The sequence below is a fragment of the Phalaenopsis equestris genome, unplaced genomic scaffold (assembly GCF_001263595.1).
Source record: "Phalaenopsis equestris unplaced genomic scaffold, ASM126359v1 Scaffold000002, whole genome shotgun sequence".
NCBI lineage: Eukaryota > Viridiplantae > Streptophyta > Magnoliopsida > Asparagales > Orchidaceae > Phalaenopsis > Phalaenopsis equestris.
In genome coordinates this window covers 55,366,797-55,386,290 of record NW_018164444.1, presented here as the reverse complement: position 1 = coordinate 55,386,290, position 19,494 = coordinate 55,366,797, and the positions used below count along the sequence as shown (strand labels likewise).

Sequence of the window (19,494 nt, the reverse complement as noted above, 5' to 3'; positions counted from 1 at the left end):
AAATCTATCAGCTTGTACTCTATAACGTTTGTACACATGAGTCCATCTAATGTACAACTAGTTTTCCTGTAAAAATTTAGCAACTTTAATTTGAGTTAAAACTACTCGGTGGATAAATATTTTTAAATTATAATAATTCCTATTTTAAAATTTTTTTGTAAAAGTGCAGGAAAAGTAAAATATTGTGAAATAAAAGAGAGCGAAAAATAATTTCATTTCCTTTTCTTTATTTAGGTTACACTTTTCATAATTCGAAATCTCCGTCTAAACTTATACTTTATAAAAATATACGTTTAGTCTTTTCCAACCACTAATAAAGGTTGACAACCTTTTCATTTCTATTTTGCATTTCATGCTCATGTACAATGCATTTCCCTGCAATTACCATCTAAGGGTGACTCCCTTATGTATGCATATATCATATTTCATTCATTTTATTTTATATTTTACATTTAGAAGAAAACATGCATTTAACATTTAAAAGGAAATATAAACTTTTGCATTTTAAAATAAAAACTGGTAAAACAGTAAAAACATTCGTAAATAAATAGAACTATTATAAAATAAAAACATACTACCTACCTCAGCGATGTTGTCCGTTATCATTTTTCTCAAATAAATTTAATCCTCGTTCTGAATCTATAATAACATATTAGACATAATTAGTTGTTAATAACACATAATATTTATCTAATTTAAATCAATTTTTGCTCATCTTTATCAAGAAGTCATTTGCTCTTTTTATCTAATTAAATTATTAATTATTGTTAATCACTTTAACTACTTTTCTAAATTATTCTTAATCTTAAGACTAACACTTTATAATTTAGTTAAACACACTCTAAGATAATTCATAAGACTTCTTAAATCTTATTTTGTAACTTAACACAAATTCTTAAAACAAATAATAATTAAATATAAAATTCAGAATTTATACCTGAAATTCCCTTTCTGCTTTCTTTGGCTTAACTTCTTCGTCAAAACTCTAAAATTATTAACAACATTGAGTCATATTCACTTGTAGATTTTTATGAAATTTAATTTCAATTAAATTAAATTAATAAGTTAACATCATTTAATAATTTCTATTAATTAATTAATTATTTATTTATTTTTTAAGTTTATTATTACATTAGGGTGGCTATGGGGTGACAAATTAGTCATTTGATGAGAATAAGATTCTATGTCATTTAGTGGTTTTTTTAATTAAGTAATTTATAATGTACACATGTATTAGTTGAATTGTGAATATGATGAGCTATTCATTAGTAGGGTTGTAAACGAGCCAAGCTTGAGCGAGCTCAGGCTTGGCTCGTGTTTGGTTCGTTTGAAATAGTTCGTGTTCGAAATCGGCTCGTGTTCGAAATCGGTTCATGAACAGCGTGTTCGTGTTCGGTTCGATTTAAATATTCGTGTTCGTGTTCGACTCAAAGTTGACTCGTTAAACTAAAATTGAGAAAAATAGATGTAAAGGGTGAGATTCGAACCTGGATCAAATCTATACAAAAGAAGACACTAACCACATTGCCACATGAGGTGTTATGATTTAAACTTAGACATAAATATATATAATATATTATTATATAAATAATATATGTAATATATTGTTATATAAAAAATTATATAATTTTTTTTTCGAGCCATTTCCAGCCAAACACGAGTGAACAAACTGTTGTTCGTGTTTGGCTCGTTTACATTTCGAGCTTCAAAATTTGTTTGTGTTCGGCTTGTTAGGCTTAACGAACGAGGTGAACATGAGCTGCTTAACGAGCCGAACACGAGTTGTTCACGAATAACGAGCCAAATTGACAGCCCTATTCATTAGGAGCTTTTATAACTTGGTGATGAGCTATGGATTGAAAATGGAGACATTTCAAGAGTATGCATTTAAATATTGGTGCATCAATAAGCTATTGTTTAATTAACAACTTAAATTATATTTTTATATTACTCTAATTTAATATACGATTTTGAGAAAACATTTAATTTATTGGTAATTATTATTTACATGGGTTTTAATAATTACTAAGCATGAGCTAAAAAAATTAATAATTGATTATTATTGCTATTATAAAATTTAGTTGGGACTAATTTTTAATTAATTTATCGAGTAATATTTGCTTGCTAATTACACTTAATTATTTGGATTAAGTATACCTAGTTCATATCTTATTAATTTTTAAAATAGAACACCATAAGACGGTATTTGGTAGCATACTATTAATAAGATTTAGCGATCGATTTAACCTAAAATCAACCAAACATAAAAAAATAAAATAAATTTAGATCTATTGAAATTGATTGCGAGGCAGATTTATTTCATTGTCGCTCGCGAACTCTCTTTTGCACACTAATTTTCATAAATCCGAATTTATAGGATGTATTAACATAAATCTAAGTTACAACCAAATGCCGCCTAGACATTTTTATTTGTGTTATAGTGTGTTGCTTACTCATCTGCTCGAGTTGTGTTTCTCCTAAAAAATCGATGGTGATTCCTTATACGTCCATATGGAGAAAATCAAACTACGTTTGGACAACGAACTTGATACCCCCAATTTTTTTCCTTGGATGTATCGCGTCAGTTGTCGAGACGTAATATTTTCTCATCCATATAAATACTTCAAAAGCCTTTGTTATGCCTTAATGATGGCCCAAAAATTCTCTCTTATGGATCTCATAATGACATTATGCTTTTGAGAAGAGAACTCCATCCTTTATCCATCATATTTAAGAGAAAATTATTAAACTAAGTCACTTACTTTTTCCAGGTGAGATTATTTAGTGTTAAAAATCTATAAAAATGTCAAAATAATCAAGGGATTATTTTGAGAATTACACATATTTGTATTTTTTAAAATAATAAATGATGTGTATCATGTCTTCTCATGAGTTAAAAGTGAGGGAGCCTGACTTTTTTGCTGTTTTATTAAAGTAATTTGTTTTACTTTATTAATACAATGACTAATAAAACCAAAGAGACTGATACACTAGCATTGTGGGAAAAATATACAAAAATATTATTTTGTAATATTGTCTTAAGAAGATTGAACTGAGAAATATACCTATGACCTATTTCAATAAGGAAGGTTGACAACATATTATCACAAATTTCAAGGAAGTACACACAGAGTGTATGACAGGATGCAAATGAAGAACAAGTGGGATCAACTCAAGAAGGATTTAAAAATTTGGAAGAATTTGAAATGAGGATCAACAGGTCTCGGTTGGGATCCAGTGAAGCGAACTATTGATACTTTGGAGGAGTCATCGCAACAGGCAAATATGCATGCGCTCCAAGTGAGATAAGGCTTTGTGGTAGCTATGAAAATGTGGCCTTCAACCTATCAGATGATTCGCCCAATCTCCACAACTCGGAACTCTCCGAAATATAGTCCACTAACTGTTCTAAGCGTCCTCGTGTAGAAGGTAGAAAAAAAGGCAGAGTTGCTTACCTTAGAAACTAGATATCACATATGGTAGGTACTTCTAACGATGCCCCACATACAGTTCATACAACTTCCATTAAGCAGGTCATGCAAATTCTGGATGAAGATATGGAAATTTCGTAGGATTTTAAGCTATAATTTTTTGCTGTAGAGCTTCTTCAAGATTCAATTCACAGATATTTTTTTACAACGATTGCCAAAAAAAACGGGTGGCATATCTACTACATTTTTATGCTGGCAGAGAAACTTGAGGAAACTTGCTATTGACTGGGAGACTATTTTATTTCATTTGTAGTTACTTGTGACACTTTTATTTCATTATTGTATTTTCTTATGATATGCTTATTTGATATTCGTAAGCCATCATTTTTATCCATAAGAAATGCTTGGGTCGTGCTTTCTTCATGATTTATTTATTCATTTTTTTCTTAACACTAGTACAATATACATCAACATGGATTTAGACCAAGAAAGACGGGCACAAAGAAATGGAACAATCTCCTTGTTTGTTGAGTATTACAACACGTACATTGACCACTCTCCGCGCTTCGCATCGTCTTCTATCAGAAACAAATGGGTTGGAGAATTGCTTACTAGACAACAATCCAGATTCAACAACATGTTCTGCATGAGGCAGGAGGTATTTACAGATCTTCCAGCAGAACTTAGTGGATCTTAGGGTTTTTATGGGTCATCAAGGACGATTCAACATGAGCTGTTGGCGATGACTCTCCACATATTATCACAAAACAAGTTAATGCGTGGTGCAATGGAACAATTCTAACACTCATCGGAGACGATCAACAGATAATTCTCTATAGGTCTGAATACACTTGTGAGTTGCTTTCATAGGTCTTCTTCGTGGATATGCTTCCAAGGCATTTTCGATCCAATCTGGTTTCGAACGCACGCTCTTAGGTTATCAAGTTTTCTTCATGAAAGTTCTGCAAGAAGGCGTTTGGTTGTAACACCTGGTTAACAGTTGTCAGGTCGATATATTGATGAACTGACAGTTGCCGCCCTCCATCGCCCTCCAACGTCCTTGGCTACCACTAACACTCTATCTGATACTTTCTTCTTTAATTTGGCTAGAGTGCTACCAGACGTGACAGTGAACGTATCACTCCCGGGAAGAAGAGCCAAAGATCCAATCCTTCACTTTATTTTTCAGCAACAACAGCTAGAACTTGTTGACCGAGACTAACTGAATGAAGCCATACCGACTGACCCAAATTGAAAACCTATATTTGAAAAGCTTTATGGACTAGGGCATCATCGACTTACAAAATAACATGACGAAAGTCATAACAACCACTATGATCTTTGGTAGTATCTAAGTGGGAATGACTCTATATTGATTGACACTCCCAACAGAAAGGCAACCGAAGACAGAAGCAGAACTGATCTTTGTAGAAAATGAGGTCGATGCCAAAGAGTGGCCACTCTTTCATTCTCGCTAGTGACCCAAGGCATAACGATGGGACGAAGACACATGTCTCCTACAACCAATCCACTCCCCTCCGAGTCATCAACAATCGGTCTTTCAATATGACAGAACCAAAAGTTTTTGAAGAATATTTCAGAGTCATGAAGCAGGTCATAAAGAAAGTGAGAACGAACAAAATCAAGTTGAAAAGGAGTAAAGGCACAACATCATTAAATCCCTCACCCTTATACATAAGGAAACAAACAAAGTGAAACCATCACACTGTGTTAAAAACATAATTCTACATTAATTTCATAAACACACTAAAAAAAGTTCACATTAACGCATGAATTGAGAAGAAAAATATTTCAAAAATAGATGTCACAAATTACACAAATTATAAGAAACATTTGGAAGCTAGTCCGAAAAGAAAAAAAAAATTGTAATAGGTGGGTCGCCGCTCCAACCGAGACATATCCGAACCGAAGCAACCTCTTATGCAAAACTTCTCCTCCAAACTTAAACTGATTCGTCTATTCTGTCTCAGCTTGGGCCTGGAATATAAGTGATATCTCCCTGATGTCCTACAGTTCTTGATGAAGAATGGTCATCTCCTTCTCAATTCTCTCCAGACAAACACCTTGCATATATCCTCGTACTGACAGATCCCAACCGACCGAGCAAAGGAGTCCTCAATCTCGTCCACACGGCGAACCACTGATTCGGGAGATATCTGACGTCCACCAGCTGCTTTCAAGCGGGTCTCGAGAAAATTGCCTGAAAATAAACCCCAACATCCTTGCTCTAGGGGATTGCCTGGCCGTCCCAGCCAGTTTGATCATTAATGAGCCAAATTCGAACCTGTTTGCCTGGTAAACAGAACTGTAAGAACTAAGAACCCTAGCCATCTCAGGTAATCAGGTCATGCTGCTGCAAGCTCTCATCGTCCTAACACACATAAATGGCTCATTACCTGCCCAATTAATGAATTACGACCTAAACTGGTGCAAGTGCAACACCACAAACCCTCTGCAAAGAATTTCATCACCCCAACGCCTCCCTCTCTCTTCTCTTTCTGTGTTCCAATTTTCAACCTCTTCCACCATCTGTTCTCCGCGATCCAACACGCTTAGTGGTTGGGTAAAAAGTTCCACTTGGCTTCCTGTCGTCCCATTTCATCCCAGGTCTTCCATCTTCCAAGGTACGACTTTTGATCTCCGAAAGGTGCTCGCTTTCGCTGGACACAAGTGTTTTTAATCCACCGACTCCTTTCCTCCATTGAAACCTTCCTTCTCGCCGGCTCTTTCCGCCGAATCCTTCACCCCTCGCGCCGTTCCTCCGTCGCCTGATCGGAAATCACTAAATGTTTCGTTTCTACACCGCTTTATCCATCAAACATGTGCCGAATCCCCATCATAGCTTGCTTTTATAGGAAGCTCTGAACTTCTAATCAACAAACATAGAATAGAAGATGCGTGCGGCTGGATTTGAATCCCAGAAGTAATTGACAGAAGAAGGATGGTCAAGCCGTCTCCTTTCTTCCTAATCCTCCTTGGATTTGGGTTCTTCTTCGCCACTTATAATCTTGTCACTCTAGTAATCCACAACCAGAATACTGATTTGGCCGCAGAGCTGGGCGACGCCTTGTCCTTTTCACGGCGATCTGATCCCGTGTCTCAGAGACTCAATGAATCGAAGGAATCTGAGGGGCAGAGAAGGCGATTTCATGTGGCTCTCACTGCCACCGATTCTCCTTACAGTAAGTGGCAGTGCCGGATAATGTACTACTGGTACAAGAAGATGAAGGATTTGGAAGGTTCGGAGATGGGAAGTTTCACAAGGGTGTTGCATTCAGGGAGTCCGGATAATTTGATGGAAGAGATCCCTACTTTTGTGGTTGATCCCCTCCCAGCTGGTGTGGATCAGGTGAGAAATCTTCACATTAATTACATTATTTCTCCAGATTTTCTCAGCGGGTCTTCTGTATTTTCTTCAAATAAGGATTTCTTCAATCCATTTTTTTTTTTGGTTTAGGTATATCATGCATATTTGGAGTCTAAAACTGAATACATGGAATGTAATTTTAGTTGTAGTAGCTCTAGTGGCAGAGTTATAACTATGGGTGATCAACTCATTAAAAGGCGCAACGTTTTGGATATCTCGGGTCTATTGTTTAAAGCGATTCTGATATTAATGGGGATGTTATTAGTAGAATTCAAGTTGGTTGGTTGAAATGGAGGAATGCATTGGGCCTATTGTGCGATAGAAAAGTTTCTCTTAGACTTGAATGAAACTTTTATAAGATGGCGGTGAGATTGTGAAACGGGCCAATTACAAAGCTTCTCCCATTGCTAATCACTTTGCAGAGACAATGCTCTATGGCGCAGAATGTTGACCTTTAAAAGAGAAGCATAAAACAAAGTTAAGTTTTACTGAGATGAGAATGCTTGGTGGATGTGTGGCTTGATACTTAGAGACAATGCGAAATGAATATATTTGTGATAGGATTGGTGTAGCTCTAGTGGTGGATAAAATTAGAGAGAGTCGTTTTGGATGGTTTAGTCACATTATATATCGACCATCTGATAATCCGGTTGGGAGAATAGATGTTTTAGATTTGACTTATGTTAGATTTTGTTTTAGATTTGACTTATGTTAAGAAAGGAAGAGGTAGACCTAAAAAAACTTGGGTTTATTGTCTAAAAAAATGATTTTAATCTATTAGAATTAAATGAAAATATGACACTCAATAGGACTCAATGGAGAAAAAAGATTCATGTAGCTGACCTCACTTAGTGGGATAAAGGCTTGTTGTTATTGTTGTTGTTGTTGTATATCATAAATTTTGTATTTTTGTAATTGTTTTATTTTTTTCCCTTCATCATGCTGCTTCATCCTACAAATTGTGACTCTTCGAGGTTCTAGTCATTCTGCATCTTTATTTTTATTTAAGGATATTTACATACATACCACAATTCTTATGTATTTACTTATCAAACACCCAAAGTTTGATAATTACACTTCTAACAGCTTGATGCCATAAAATTATGCATCAAAAAATTGTATTTCACTTTCAGAAAAATAATGATAGTGATACTTTTGATGTGATGTTAAAGATTTGAGTGGTATGCATAGATGTTTGTTGTATAAAAACATATGAAAGAATAATAAGAAAAAAACTACAAACAAAAATTAAAAACCACCTAGATTTATGTGGAAATTTTAGGCGGAAAAGCCATAGGCAGAGGAGAAAATGCTCGCGATTCGAAAAGAAGAAAGAATTACAAGTGAAGAATTGCTGCTGACTTCATATTGCATTTCTGGTCTTTCTTGTAGGGTTATGTTGTGTTAAACAGACCATGGGCATTCATTCAATGGCTCGAGAAGGCGAAGATCAAGGAAGAGTATGTATATTTCAACCTTATCAAAAAGCCATTTTTTTCCTGCTTCAATGCCACATTTACTGAACATTGCTTGTTTATTTAAATTTGCAGATACATACTAATGGCAGAACCAGACCATATTTTTGTTAAACCTTTGCCAAATTTGTCCCGCGGAGACCAACCAGCAGCATTTCCATTTTTCTATATTAAACCTTCAGAGAATGAGAAAATAATAAGGAAGTTCTACCCTGAAGAGAAAGGTCCTGTCACAGATATTGACCCCATTGGAAATTCTCCTGTTATCATAAAGAAGGTAACTTTTATCCTACTAATATTTACATATATTTGTGGCACCCTGTTGTTGTGATAAATTCCGTCTCCTTTGAACAGCTGTGAATTTGAAAGAGGGTAAGAAAATGAGATAGGAAAGAATAAAAGCTGTAAAGTGATCTCTGTTGTTATTATTATATCAATAGAATAGGTACATGGGGATATATATAGTCTGAACAGTGAAACATAAATTAAAATAATGGCTAAATACATTAACTGTCATAATTAAGTAATTTCTTGTATGTTATTATAAGTAGAACTAGTATTAGCCTTCCTCAAGCTGATAATATCGCTAGATAGTGTCAGCTTATCTCGCAGCATGATAAATTGAGGTGTTGGCAAGAGTTTGGTAAATATATATGCAGGTTGATTAGCGGTAGGAATATAAACCACATTGACTTCTTAGATAGAATGCGTTCCGGCACAAAGTGATAATCAATCTCGATATGTTTGGTCCTTGCATGGAAAACCGGATTTTAAGCCAGCGCCATTGCAGATATGTTATCATAATAGATAGTGGTTGGTTGCTGAATATTGACTTTGATCCCATGTAGTAACCATCGGAGTCATATAACTTCCATTGCCATAGATGCAAGAGCTCTATATTCAACATCGATAGAAGATTTAACAATTGTCGGTTGTTTCTTAACTTGCCAGAAGGTGAAAGTGTTGCCCAGATAAGAATAGTTTCCTGTGAAAGACCTACAATCAGTGCGATCAATTGCCCAACTATTAGAATAAGAACGATGAACGAGTGGACCTGGTTGAATAGGTAGCTCGAGAATAAGAACGAAGAACAAGTGGACCTGATTGAATAGGTAGCCCAACTATCAGGAGGTGAGAGTATTGCCCAGATAAGAATAGTTTCATATGAAAGACCTACAATCAGTGTGATCAATTGCCCGACTATCAGAATAAGAACGAAGAGCGATTGGACCTGGTTGAATAGGTAGCCCGAGATCAAGAGTGCCTTTGATATATCGTAGAACCTATTTGAGATGTTGAAAATGGACATTTAAAGGTTTATGAAGATGTTGTGAGTGTTGATTGACGATATTGATGAGATATGGATGTGTTAGAGTAAGGTTCTGGAAGTAGTTGACAGGATGCATATAATGTTTGATATGATGTTCAATGCCTTGGACAATGATATGATGAAGATTAAACCAACGATTAGGTGGGATATGCCCGAATTTTAATCAAGTGATCATGGGATGATATGGGAGAGGAAAAATTAAGTGAGTAGGTTCGGGATTAGATGAGGAAGCTTGTGAACGAATATGTGGAGGATTCAAGAGGTAATCTAGAGCCAAAAGGAAGGGAGATAGATGAAGGGGTAATATGATGTGTGTTTTCAGGAAGATGGTTTCAGAGGGGGTTGATTTTGATGTAGAGGATTTATTGAGTGTACTGATAGGTAGCAATGTGATAGGCAGAAATGGAGATGAATGTTAATGTGGAGAAACTTCAAAATGAGCAACTTTACAGGGAATGAATGTTCATTGAAATGACGTCCCTGAAGATGATTTTTCCAGTATTGGGATTAAAACACTTGTACCCTTTGATGCGATCAGGATAACCGATGAAAAAACAGAGAGTATTTGCAATTTGTTTCGGTGAACGGGTGGGATCCATGGGTAGCAAGCACGATCATAAACAAGAAGATGTGAATAGTTCGGGATAGTGTTATGCAACATTTGATAGAGTGATTTATTATGAGTTATGGTGGAGGGCATGCAATTTATTAAGTATGTAGCAGTGAAAGCATTCTCCAACCATAAGGAGAGAGGAAGGTGTGAATGTGCAAGAAGGGCATGTGTAGTATCAAGAATATGCCTATGACTACGTTCAACAAACCCATTTTGTTGAGGGGTATGTAAGCACGAGGTTTTGTTGAATAATGCTATGAGTGTTAAGATATTGTGTAAACATATGATTCTTGAACTCACCGCCATTGTCAATTCTTAGTATTTTCATACGAGTTTAGAATTGAAGTTCAACACTTTGTTTGAATTTAATAATATGTGAGAAAACTCAGTTTTGTATGTCATAGGATATAGCTAAGAATAATGGGAATAATCATCAGTAAAAAAACACATAATATTTGTATCCTTGAAATAAAAAATAAGGGGAGGGACTTCAAACATCAGAGTGAATTAATTCCAAAGATTTATAAGCGTGATTATTGGAAAGTAAAAATGAAAGAAGATGGTGCTTAGCAGTAATATAATAATTATAAAAGGAGCATTTGCTAGAAAGTAAAAGCTATGACGTTTTTCGAGAATTAACGTCCGTGGAATGAGAGTTTACATGCCCTAGTTGTCTAGGTCAAAGATCTGAATGTGAGGAGGCGGAAAGAAGTGTGTGAGTTGAAGATGTTACAAGGTAGAGACCATTTTAACATGACCCTTGCAATATAATGTCTTGAGTATACCGGTTCTTGATGCAATAGCCATTAGAGTCGAAAGTGATGGAACAATAATTATTGTTGCTAGCTGAGAAATGGAAAGAAGGTTATGTGAAATATGCAGTGTGTGAAATATTTTTGAAAGAGAGAGAGCTTTTGATTGGCAGTTGGAAGCAAGTTTTTATGTATTGGGAATGAATTCACCATTACCAACTAACACTTGATCAGTACTAGTATATGTTGTGTACTGCCGTAGTTTGTCAAGATCAGTTGTAAGATGTTTTGTAACTCCCGAATCAAGGTACCAATCAAACATCAGAAGCGATAGAAGAAAGGTTGTCTTCTCCTACGGTTTTGTGGGTTGATACTTCAAATTGGTTCTATGCCAATATTTGGTAGCAACATGGCCCTTCTTATGATAGATTTGGCTGATGAGCCAAATATCCTTGTACGATTCAAGATTCACAACATAGGGAAGGATGACAACAAAGATAGTGGAGAAACTAGCAATGACAAGGTGTTGATCGAGAAGCATACTTAAAAAGTAAAGGCTGGATTTGACAAAACTACACCTTCAACATTGAGTAAGGTAATTGGGTGCAAGAGATTGACCCATCCAAGAATCCAAATAGTTCCTTGACTTTGATAATCTTCATAACCTGAGACCTCCATAAAGGGTAGTTTTTGGTGGAAAGAGAGGTATTCACAATGGTGTGCATGTTAGAGAATTTAATAGATGGAGGTATTAGCTTATCTGCGATGTTCAACGAAGGCAGACCAGTGTTCAGAGCTGAGGTGCTTTAGTCCTCCATAACAACAACGACAGAGCCATGAGGTCTTGAACTGGAGAAATGGATGGAGAGGAAGAGGAAGAATGACCTTCAATTTTCTTCGCCCCGGCGCATGAAGAATAAAGAACAATAGAGAGGATGAGAGCTGCTTGTGCGGGTGAACAATAGAGACCGAGTGATGGGACAGGTCTTTGGTCTGTGGCTTTGCATTTCCAAGAGGAAAAGGATGGCTCTCTGCTGTGTCATTCGTGAAAGGGAGAAGGCCAGAGGGCTCGTTTCGCACAAAGGAATCAGATGGGGCTGCTCCTTGCGAATCTACGGAGGAAGGAAATTCTTGGAAGATGCGATGAAGCTATGTCTCTGAAACCATTAAAGAGGGTAAACTTGGCTTGAGGAAGACAAAGGACAGTAAATTGAAAAGAGAGAGAAAGAGATAAGAAATGAGACTGGAATGAAAATTTCAAGCTGTAAAGTGATCTCACCTTTTATAATTATATCAATAGAATTGGAGCATGGGGCTAATAAAGGCTAAATACATTAATTATCATCATTAAGTAGTTACTTGTATGTTATTACAAGAAGTACCGTTATCAGAACTAACAATAGGGGCATTCACATACTTACCACCCAATTCCTATGTATTGACATATCTAACTCCTAAGCCTTGCTTTTTTATATTTACACCACCGAAGTCTTTCATATCACATAAAAAATATCACCATTTTAACTTTTAAAAGTGAATTATACCTTTCCATGCATTAGGTAAAGTGTTATGTATGTAAAAGTCAAAGTTTAGGTGTTTGGAATGTAAATACATGAAAATTGCGTCGTATTTATGTAAATCTTCCTTAACATTATTATTCCATTAACACCTACTCAGTCCCAACTGGAACAAATTGCTCCCACCTGGATGAACATCTCCTTGAGAATGAAAGAAGATCCAGAATCTGACAAAGCTTTTGGATGGGTGCTTGAAATGTGAGGATTGAAAGTTATTCCATTATTCCACAGAGTGTACAATTCTAATGTATTTACATATCTCGCACCTAAACTTTCATATTTACACACAGCACTCAAATCTTTAACATCACGTAAAAAAGTAGTACTATTATCATTTTTTAAAGGTAAAAAACTTAAAGCAGCAAAGTGCTATGTATATAAATATGAAAGTTTAGGGGTGAGATATGTAAATACATAAGAATAGTGTGCTGCATATGTAAATTTCCTTTTTTTTGGCAGCAACATAATGGTTTATATTGATTGGTTATCTGCCAATGTCAATTGTTTATTATAGGTATGCTTATGCTATTGCAAGCGCATTTCATGGAGTAAGACACATTCTTCATAAAAATTTCATGATACAGGTATAATGCAAAATTTTCAGATTTAAGGTCTGTTTGGGCCAGCTGCTGCTTATTGAATAATCTGCTGATAAACTAGGTGCGGTTGTTAATACAAATTTTTTCCTTTTTTTTGGAAAAGCCATACCGCTGCAAATAAGCTGCTACCGCATCTAGATAGGTGCGGTGTGAAAACGCTGTTTTCTGTGTTTTGAAAACGCATAAGCTGCCAAAACGCAATTTACCCAAACAGGTCAGGTGCGTTTTCAAAATGTCACCGCACCAAATAAGCTGCCCCAATTAATGTTTCGGGATTAGTTTTATTTTATTTTATTTTTGTTTTTTGTTTTGAAAAATATGTTTGTTTAGTGTATTTTTTAAAATATTTTTATTTATTATTTATAAAAATAAATTAACATGTTTTTTTTAATTTTTTTGAGTTGGGCCGTTTTTAAAATATCTTCTAATGGTTCATTTCAGCCTCCTTGGGACTTAAAAACAACAAATTCATTTATTATCCACTACACTTATGGCTGTGACTACTCATTGAAGGTATATTTTTTCTTGGTATAATATTTATTTCATTGATTTTTGTTCATTACATATCCTACATTTATTCAGTTTTATTGAATTGAATCATGAAATTTCATTTCGAAAAGGGCGAGCTGACTTATGGAAGGATTGGGGAATGGCGCTTTGACAAGAGATCATATATTCGAGGTCCGCCGCCGAGAAACCTTCCCTTGCCCCCACCTAGAGTTCCTGAAAGTGTGGTATGTCGAAGCGGTTTATGTTTTTTAGTAAATTTACTTGCATACCACACAATTCCTATGCATTTATATATCTAACATTCTAAAGTTTGATACTTACATTTATAACACTTTGGTATTATTGTGTGCTGGAGAATTCACGACGGTTGAGTGATATATTAATGCCTTTGTGCTATATGAAAATCCAGTATACACAGCTACCACAACAACAACAACAACAATAACAAACATTTATCCCACTAAATGGGGACCTTAAGACACACAGACACACACATAATAAATTAAAATAAAATAATAGAAGGGACACCTGAGGTTTTTACGTGGAAAACCCGAAGAGGAAAAAATCACGGGGTCTATCCAAGTTGAGATAATTCTGCTGTGTCAATGTAAGTTACAAGACTTTTTCAGCCTTTGAATCCCTATGAGCAATATTACATGAGTGGGATGTGAATTTCGCTAGAAAAGTGTCAGAAAATGCTGAGGAGGTGACCGTGACCCAAGTGCTACGAAGAAAACCCGACGGTAGAGGTTTAATGCCAGAAAATATGATGTTAGCATCGACAGTAGTGGCGGCGACGGTTGTTGGGCAACAGAGGTCCGACGGTGATGACGGTGGTTGTCTGGCGGTGATGGTGAGGGTGCGATGTCAAAAGCGATGGAGGCTGGGTAGTAGTGATCTGACGACAACGACAATGGTGGTCACATGGCGGTGGTCCGATGGTGGTGACAGTGATTGGGTGGCGGTTGTAGCCGGATGGTGAAGACTGGGCGACGACAGTCCGACGGTGGCGGCAACTAGGTAGCAGTGGTTGGGCAACAATGAACCAGCAGTGGCAACAATTCTATGTCTGTGGTTGGGCAGCTGTGGTGGAGGCCAGATGGTGGTGGCTGGGTAACAGTGGCCTGATGGTGGCGGGGGCCAAATGACGGCGGACAAGCAATGGTGGTCCGTAAATGTCGGCGGCTCAACAACATTGACCAGACAAGTTTTCGGGGGCGACGGAGGCTCGACGATGGTGGTCAGGCAGCTGTGGTCCAGTGTCGACTTTGATGGTTCGACGATGGTGGCCAAACAGTTGTAGTCTAGTGTCGACTTCGACAGCTCGACGGTTGTGGTTAGGCAGCATTGGTCGTGCAATTGCGGCGGCTCGACAGCGTTGATCAGAAGAGGTGATCGGACGCTGGTGATAACTTGGTAGTGGTGGTCATGTGGCGATGATGGTGATATGGTTATGGCGGCAGTATGATGGTGGTGGAGCTTGGGAATCCTCAAGGCTTTGGAGTTCCTTTAGCATTCTCTTCTAGGTCTAGGCCTCCCCTCATGATGATAGTGGGGCTCTATTTATAGATTTTGAGGGTGACATCATCTGTAAATATTGCATGAATATGGATAACTCTATTAGATGACCTAAAGTAATTCCCTTGATCAGATGACGTTCTATAAATATTAAATGTCTTAATGATGCATAATTGAGTGATCTTGGATTCATTGGATTCGTCTCGTCGAGACGCTCGATTTGATTTTAAGCTTGTCAGATGTGAAATCCATTTAACCATTCGACCTGTCTTAATTGAACCCAAGTTGGACCAAGTTTAGAGTAACTAGATTTGTCTTGTAGAGTTATTTTGGTCGAGTGCCTTTCAGTTTGATTACAAATTTGATGAAATCGGAGGTTGGATGATCATGAATCCGTATTAGGAATTGTTTTCGGCTCAAACTGCTCCAAGGCTCGTGTATGATTAAAATAATTTTCGATGATATATCAGATGCCATAAACTTATGCATGAAAAAATGCATTTTACTTTTAAAAGTCATTAGAAGTGATATTAAAGATTTGAGTATTGTGTATGTAAACATAAAAAATTAGATGTTAGAAATGTCAAGACATAAAACTTATGTGGTATGTATGGAAATCCCCATTTTTTATCATTTAATGCTTTGCTTTAGTTAAATAAGCAAAAAATGCCTTCAATATTTAGATTAGTTATTATGTAATGAACCACATAAACTAATGTTCTATACTTCCATAGGATCAATTAAACCGTGAATGCTTCTTTAATATGTATTTAAACAAGCCCCCATTCACAATTCCACAGTTTCAAAATAATTAGAAACCCAAGGTGCAATTTCTCTTTCCTTCGACCTCGTGTTGGGGCATTCAAATACATAACACAATTCTTACGTATTTACATATCTCACAACTAAAATTTCATATTTACGCACAACACTCAAATCCTTAATATCACATAAAAAATAGCACTATTATCACTTTTTAAAAAGTAAAATATGCAATTTTATGCATAAGTTTAAAGCACTAGGTTGTTGCATGTAAACATGAAAGTTTTAAGTGTGTGATATATAAATATATAAGAATTGTGTGCTATCGCATGTAGATTTCTCAATTATGTTCACCCGTATTAGTAAGGTTTTAGTCTCATAATATAAAGTTTGGTTAGTTTTGTTTGATTGAACATATGAACAAATAACTTTAGGGTCCATTTGGGGCTGTGTGGCACTGCACCATAATTTTGTCTGTTTGGGTAAACTGTGTTTTGATAACTTTTTCAAAAAGTTGTTGCTGAAATATGTGTTTTCTTATCACTCCTGGTTTGGTGTGGCGATAGCTTTTTAGCCGCGGTCTGATTTGAAAAATAATTATAATAGCTACTGTAATTTTTTTAGTATCAGATTATTATTCAACAACTTCATAGTTGCTTTTTAATGAGTTTTAGTTGCTCCAAACAAATCATTAATTAAAAGCATTTGCATGTCACCCCAAAATTAAGCCTAATTAGGGTCCGTTTGGGGCAGTTTATTTGTTGCGGTGACGTTTTGAAAACACACCTGACCTATTTGGGTAAATTACGTTTTGGCAGTTTATGCGTTTTGAAAACGCTTAAAACAACGTTTTCACACCGCACATATTTAGATGTGATGGCAGCTTTCAGCGGTATGACTTTTCCAAAAAAATAAAAATTTGTAATAGCCACCGCACCTAGCTTATCAGTAGATTATTTTTAATCAGCTTTTTTTAATCAGCTTATCAGCAAAATTATTCAATAACCTGCAGCTGCCCCAAACAGACACTTAGTCTTGTTCGAAGTGATTGATAAGGCTTATTAAAATCCCGTCTCTATCACACGCGCGCGCGTACACATGCGCATCTGCAACCAAGTGCACCTGCGCGCACACAGGAGCACACGCATCTGCGAACACTAACACATAAAGGTTAAGATTGTTTGATTGACATAATCAAGTCCCCGGTAATAGTTAATGGTTATGACGCAGGCTAATTTAGTTGTGTTAATTGCTAATTTACTTAATTAGGACTTCAGCTCTTAAAATTAGATTGAATTAGCTCAATTAATTGAACCAAGTCCCAATTAACATCATAATCAATAAGTACAATTAACCATAAATGTCATTACAATGAATTTAGTGTCCATTGAGAAATGCCTTCGATTTATTTAATTAGTTGTTTTTTTTTGCAAATTGCATTCAACTTTCTTATAATTGCGCGCTCGACCTTATGGCATATTATTTGAAAACAAAGTGAAGCATTCCAAAGGATTGTGTTCGAGCGCTCATCCTGCAAATAAACATACACAAGTTTGCACCGGTTTCGCGAAAAAAAAGACGCAAAAAATTTGCGAACTTGTTTGATTAACTCGAGTTAAATATTCTAACCTGTGGTTATTGCAGGTAACCCTTGTGAAAATGGTGAATGAAGCTACTGCTAACATTCCTGATTGGGAAGAGGGAAGGTAGATGAGCGGTAGACTCTGCAAGGAGTGCAGATACACCGATCAATTGATCTAACATTTTCTTGCAAAAAAAAAATTTGAATTTTCTTGGCATTTACATATATACCACCCAATTTATTTAAGATATGTAAGTCCATAAGAATTGAGGGTATGGATGTAAATGATTTATTATTATGATTATTTGCATAGTTAGAAAGTTTAGTTGCTTTTGGTGACATTTGATTGTTGATTTCAATCTGAATTTGGTAATTTTTTAGAAATAATAATTAAAATTATAAATTATATTAAAAATTAATATGTTTAACTTGATATAATGAATTTTTTGTATTTATATTTTGATGTGATTTATATAAAATATTAAAAAAAAATTAGATATATAAAATTTCATAAATGTGATATCATTGATGTGTCATATGCTACTCATAAAACAATAACATTTTGAGCAATACATTGACACTAATTATTATTTATTTATTTTTTTTACTTGAATTTATTAAAAATTAGGTTTTCATTTATTTAAATGATTTATGGCATATTTGAGGTCATTTTATTTTTTTATTTTCCAATTTTTTATTTTCTTATTTCGTGTTGTTTATATTTTGATTTGAATTAAAATATGTTTAGGCGTGATAATTATTTTAAAAACACTCGAAACAAATGTTTCAAATATTTTTAAAATAAAGTTAATTATTTAGAAAATATATATATATAATTGCAAATATGCTTTAAAAAATAATAGTGAAAATGAGAATAAAAATGATGTCAAACGAACTCTTAATGTTTGGCTTGTAAAGAATTATTTGGTGAATGGAGTAATGTATGTGAAATAATGTAATGCTAAGTGAGCCCACCACTTTGATTAGAAGAATTGTTCTATTTTTTTTTGTAAGGAATGAATGGAGGCTATTATACGAGTCTCAGTCATTGCTCATGCGTCTATAGTTTGAGAATTACACCCTACACTCGGGGGGAATCAAACTCAAGACCAGATGAGACTTACAACTGACAAAAAGATGTCCGACAAATTGATCTGAGTACGCGGAGCAGAAGAGCTGTTCTACTTGAACTGATATCTGTCACATTATCTTAATGAACTAGTTGAAGTCGGCAGAACGTGTATTCTGAGTTGTCTTGCCAGATTGATCAAATCAATTGTCTTCATGTACTTTTGAATATGCTACGAATGTTCTGATCAGGTCTCATGCTTGATTCTGCCCTATAATTTAAACATATTCATGAGGATTAAGAATGAGAGTATTTATTTTTGTGTGAAAAATTAATCAATTTAAATGCACTAATAGTAAAAATAATGAGATAATTACATATATACCAACCAAAAAATTGATATTTATAAATTAAGCATTCGGGTGATTTTTTTTTTTTAATTATCAAACTAACGTATTTACACGTGTCACATCAATCTATTGGGAATTTGATAATAATTAAAAATATTGGTTGCGACTTTATCATGAATTTTGATGTTTGAGTGAGAACTTGAAAAATAGATTTAAGAAAGTGGTTGATTCGTAAATAACAAGTTTCGGGTGATCTACATGTAATCGCCCCTTAAAAAACATATCAAACAACAACAATATAAAGATTAAAAGCATAAACATTAATAAAAATATTGCATGATAGAATATTCACCATGCCACTCAAATGAGATTATTATTTTAAAATTACAAGAATACCTAGCACAAACACCTACACGTAAACTCAAACCCACAAAAAAACATTATATCAGCAGTCCTGATGCAGAAATGTATCAGCACTCCAATAAAATTACGTCATGTGTCTGGATGAGACAGACCATACATTAAAGTATATATATAT

General features: G+C 35.2%; 1 protein-coding gene across 2 annotated transcripts; it reads left to right on the top strand.

The window, feature by feature from the left end:
* The first annotated feature begins 5,706 nt into the window (after positions 1 to 5,706).
* On the top strand, positions 5,707 to 17,737 carry LOC110034315 (hydroxyproline O-arabinosyltransferase 3-like). 2 transcript variants are annotated; one of them, XM_020738594.1, is made up of 8 exons: positions 5,710 to 6,801; positions 8,212 to 8,279; positions 8,370 to 8,571; positions 12,667 to 12,764; positions 13,081 to 13,150; positions 13,607 to 13,678; positions 13,786 to 13,899; positions 17,600 to 17,737. In XM_020738594.1, the coding sequence occupies exons 1-8, from the start codon at positions 6,394 to 6,396 to the stop codon at positions 17,663 to 17,665; spliced, it is 1,098 nt and encodes a 365-aa protein (XP_020594253.1). In that variant the 5' UTR covers positions 5,710 to 6,393; the 3' UTR covers positions 17,666 to 17,737. The 2 variants fall into 2 exon arrangements, with proteins under 2 accessions (XP_020594260.1, XP_020594253.1); XM_020738601.1 differs by lacking the exons at positions 12,667 to 12,764; positions 13,081 to 13,150 and having other exon boundaries at positions 5,707 to 6,801.
* The last annotated feature ends 1,757 nt before the right edge of the window (positions 17,738 to 19,494 follow it).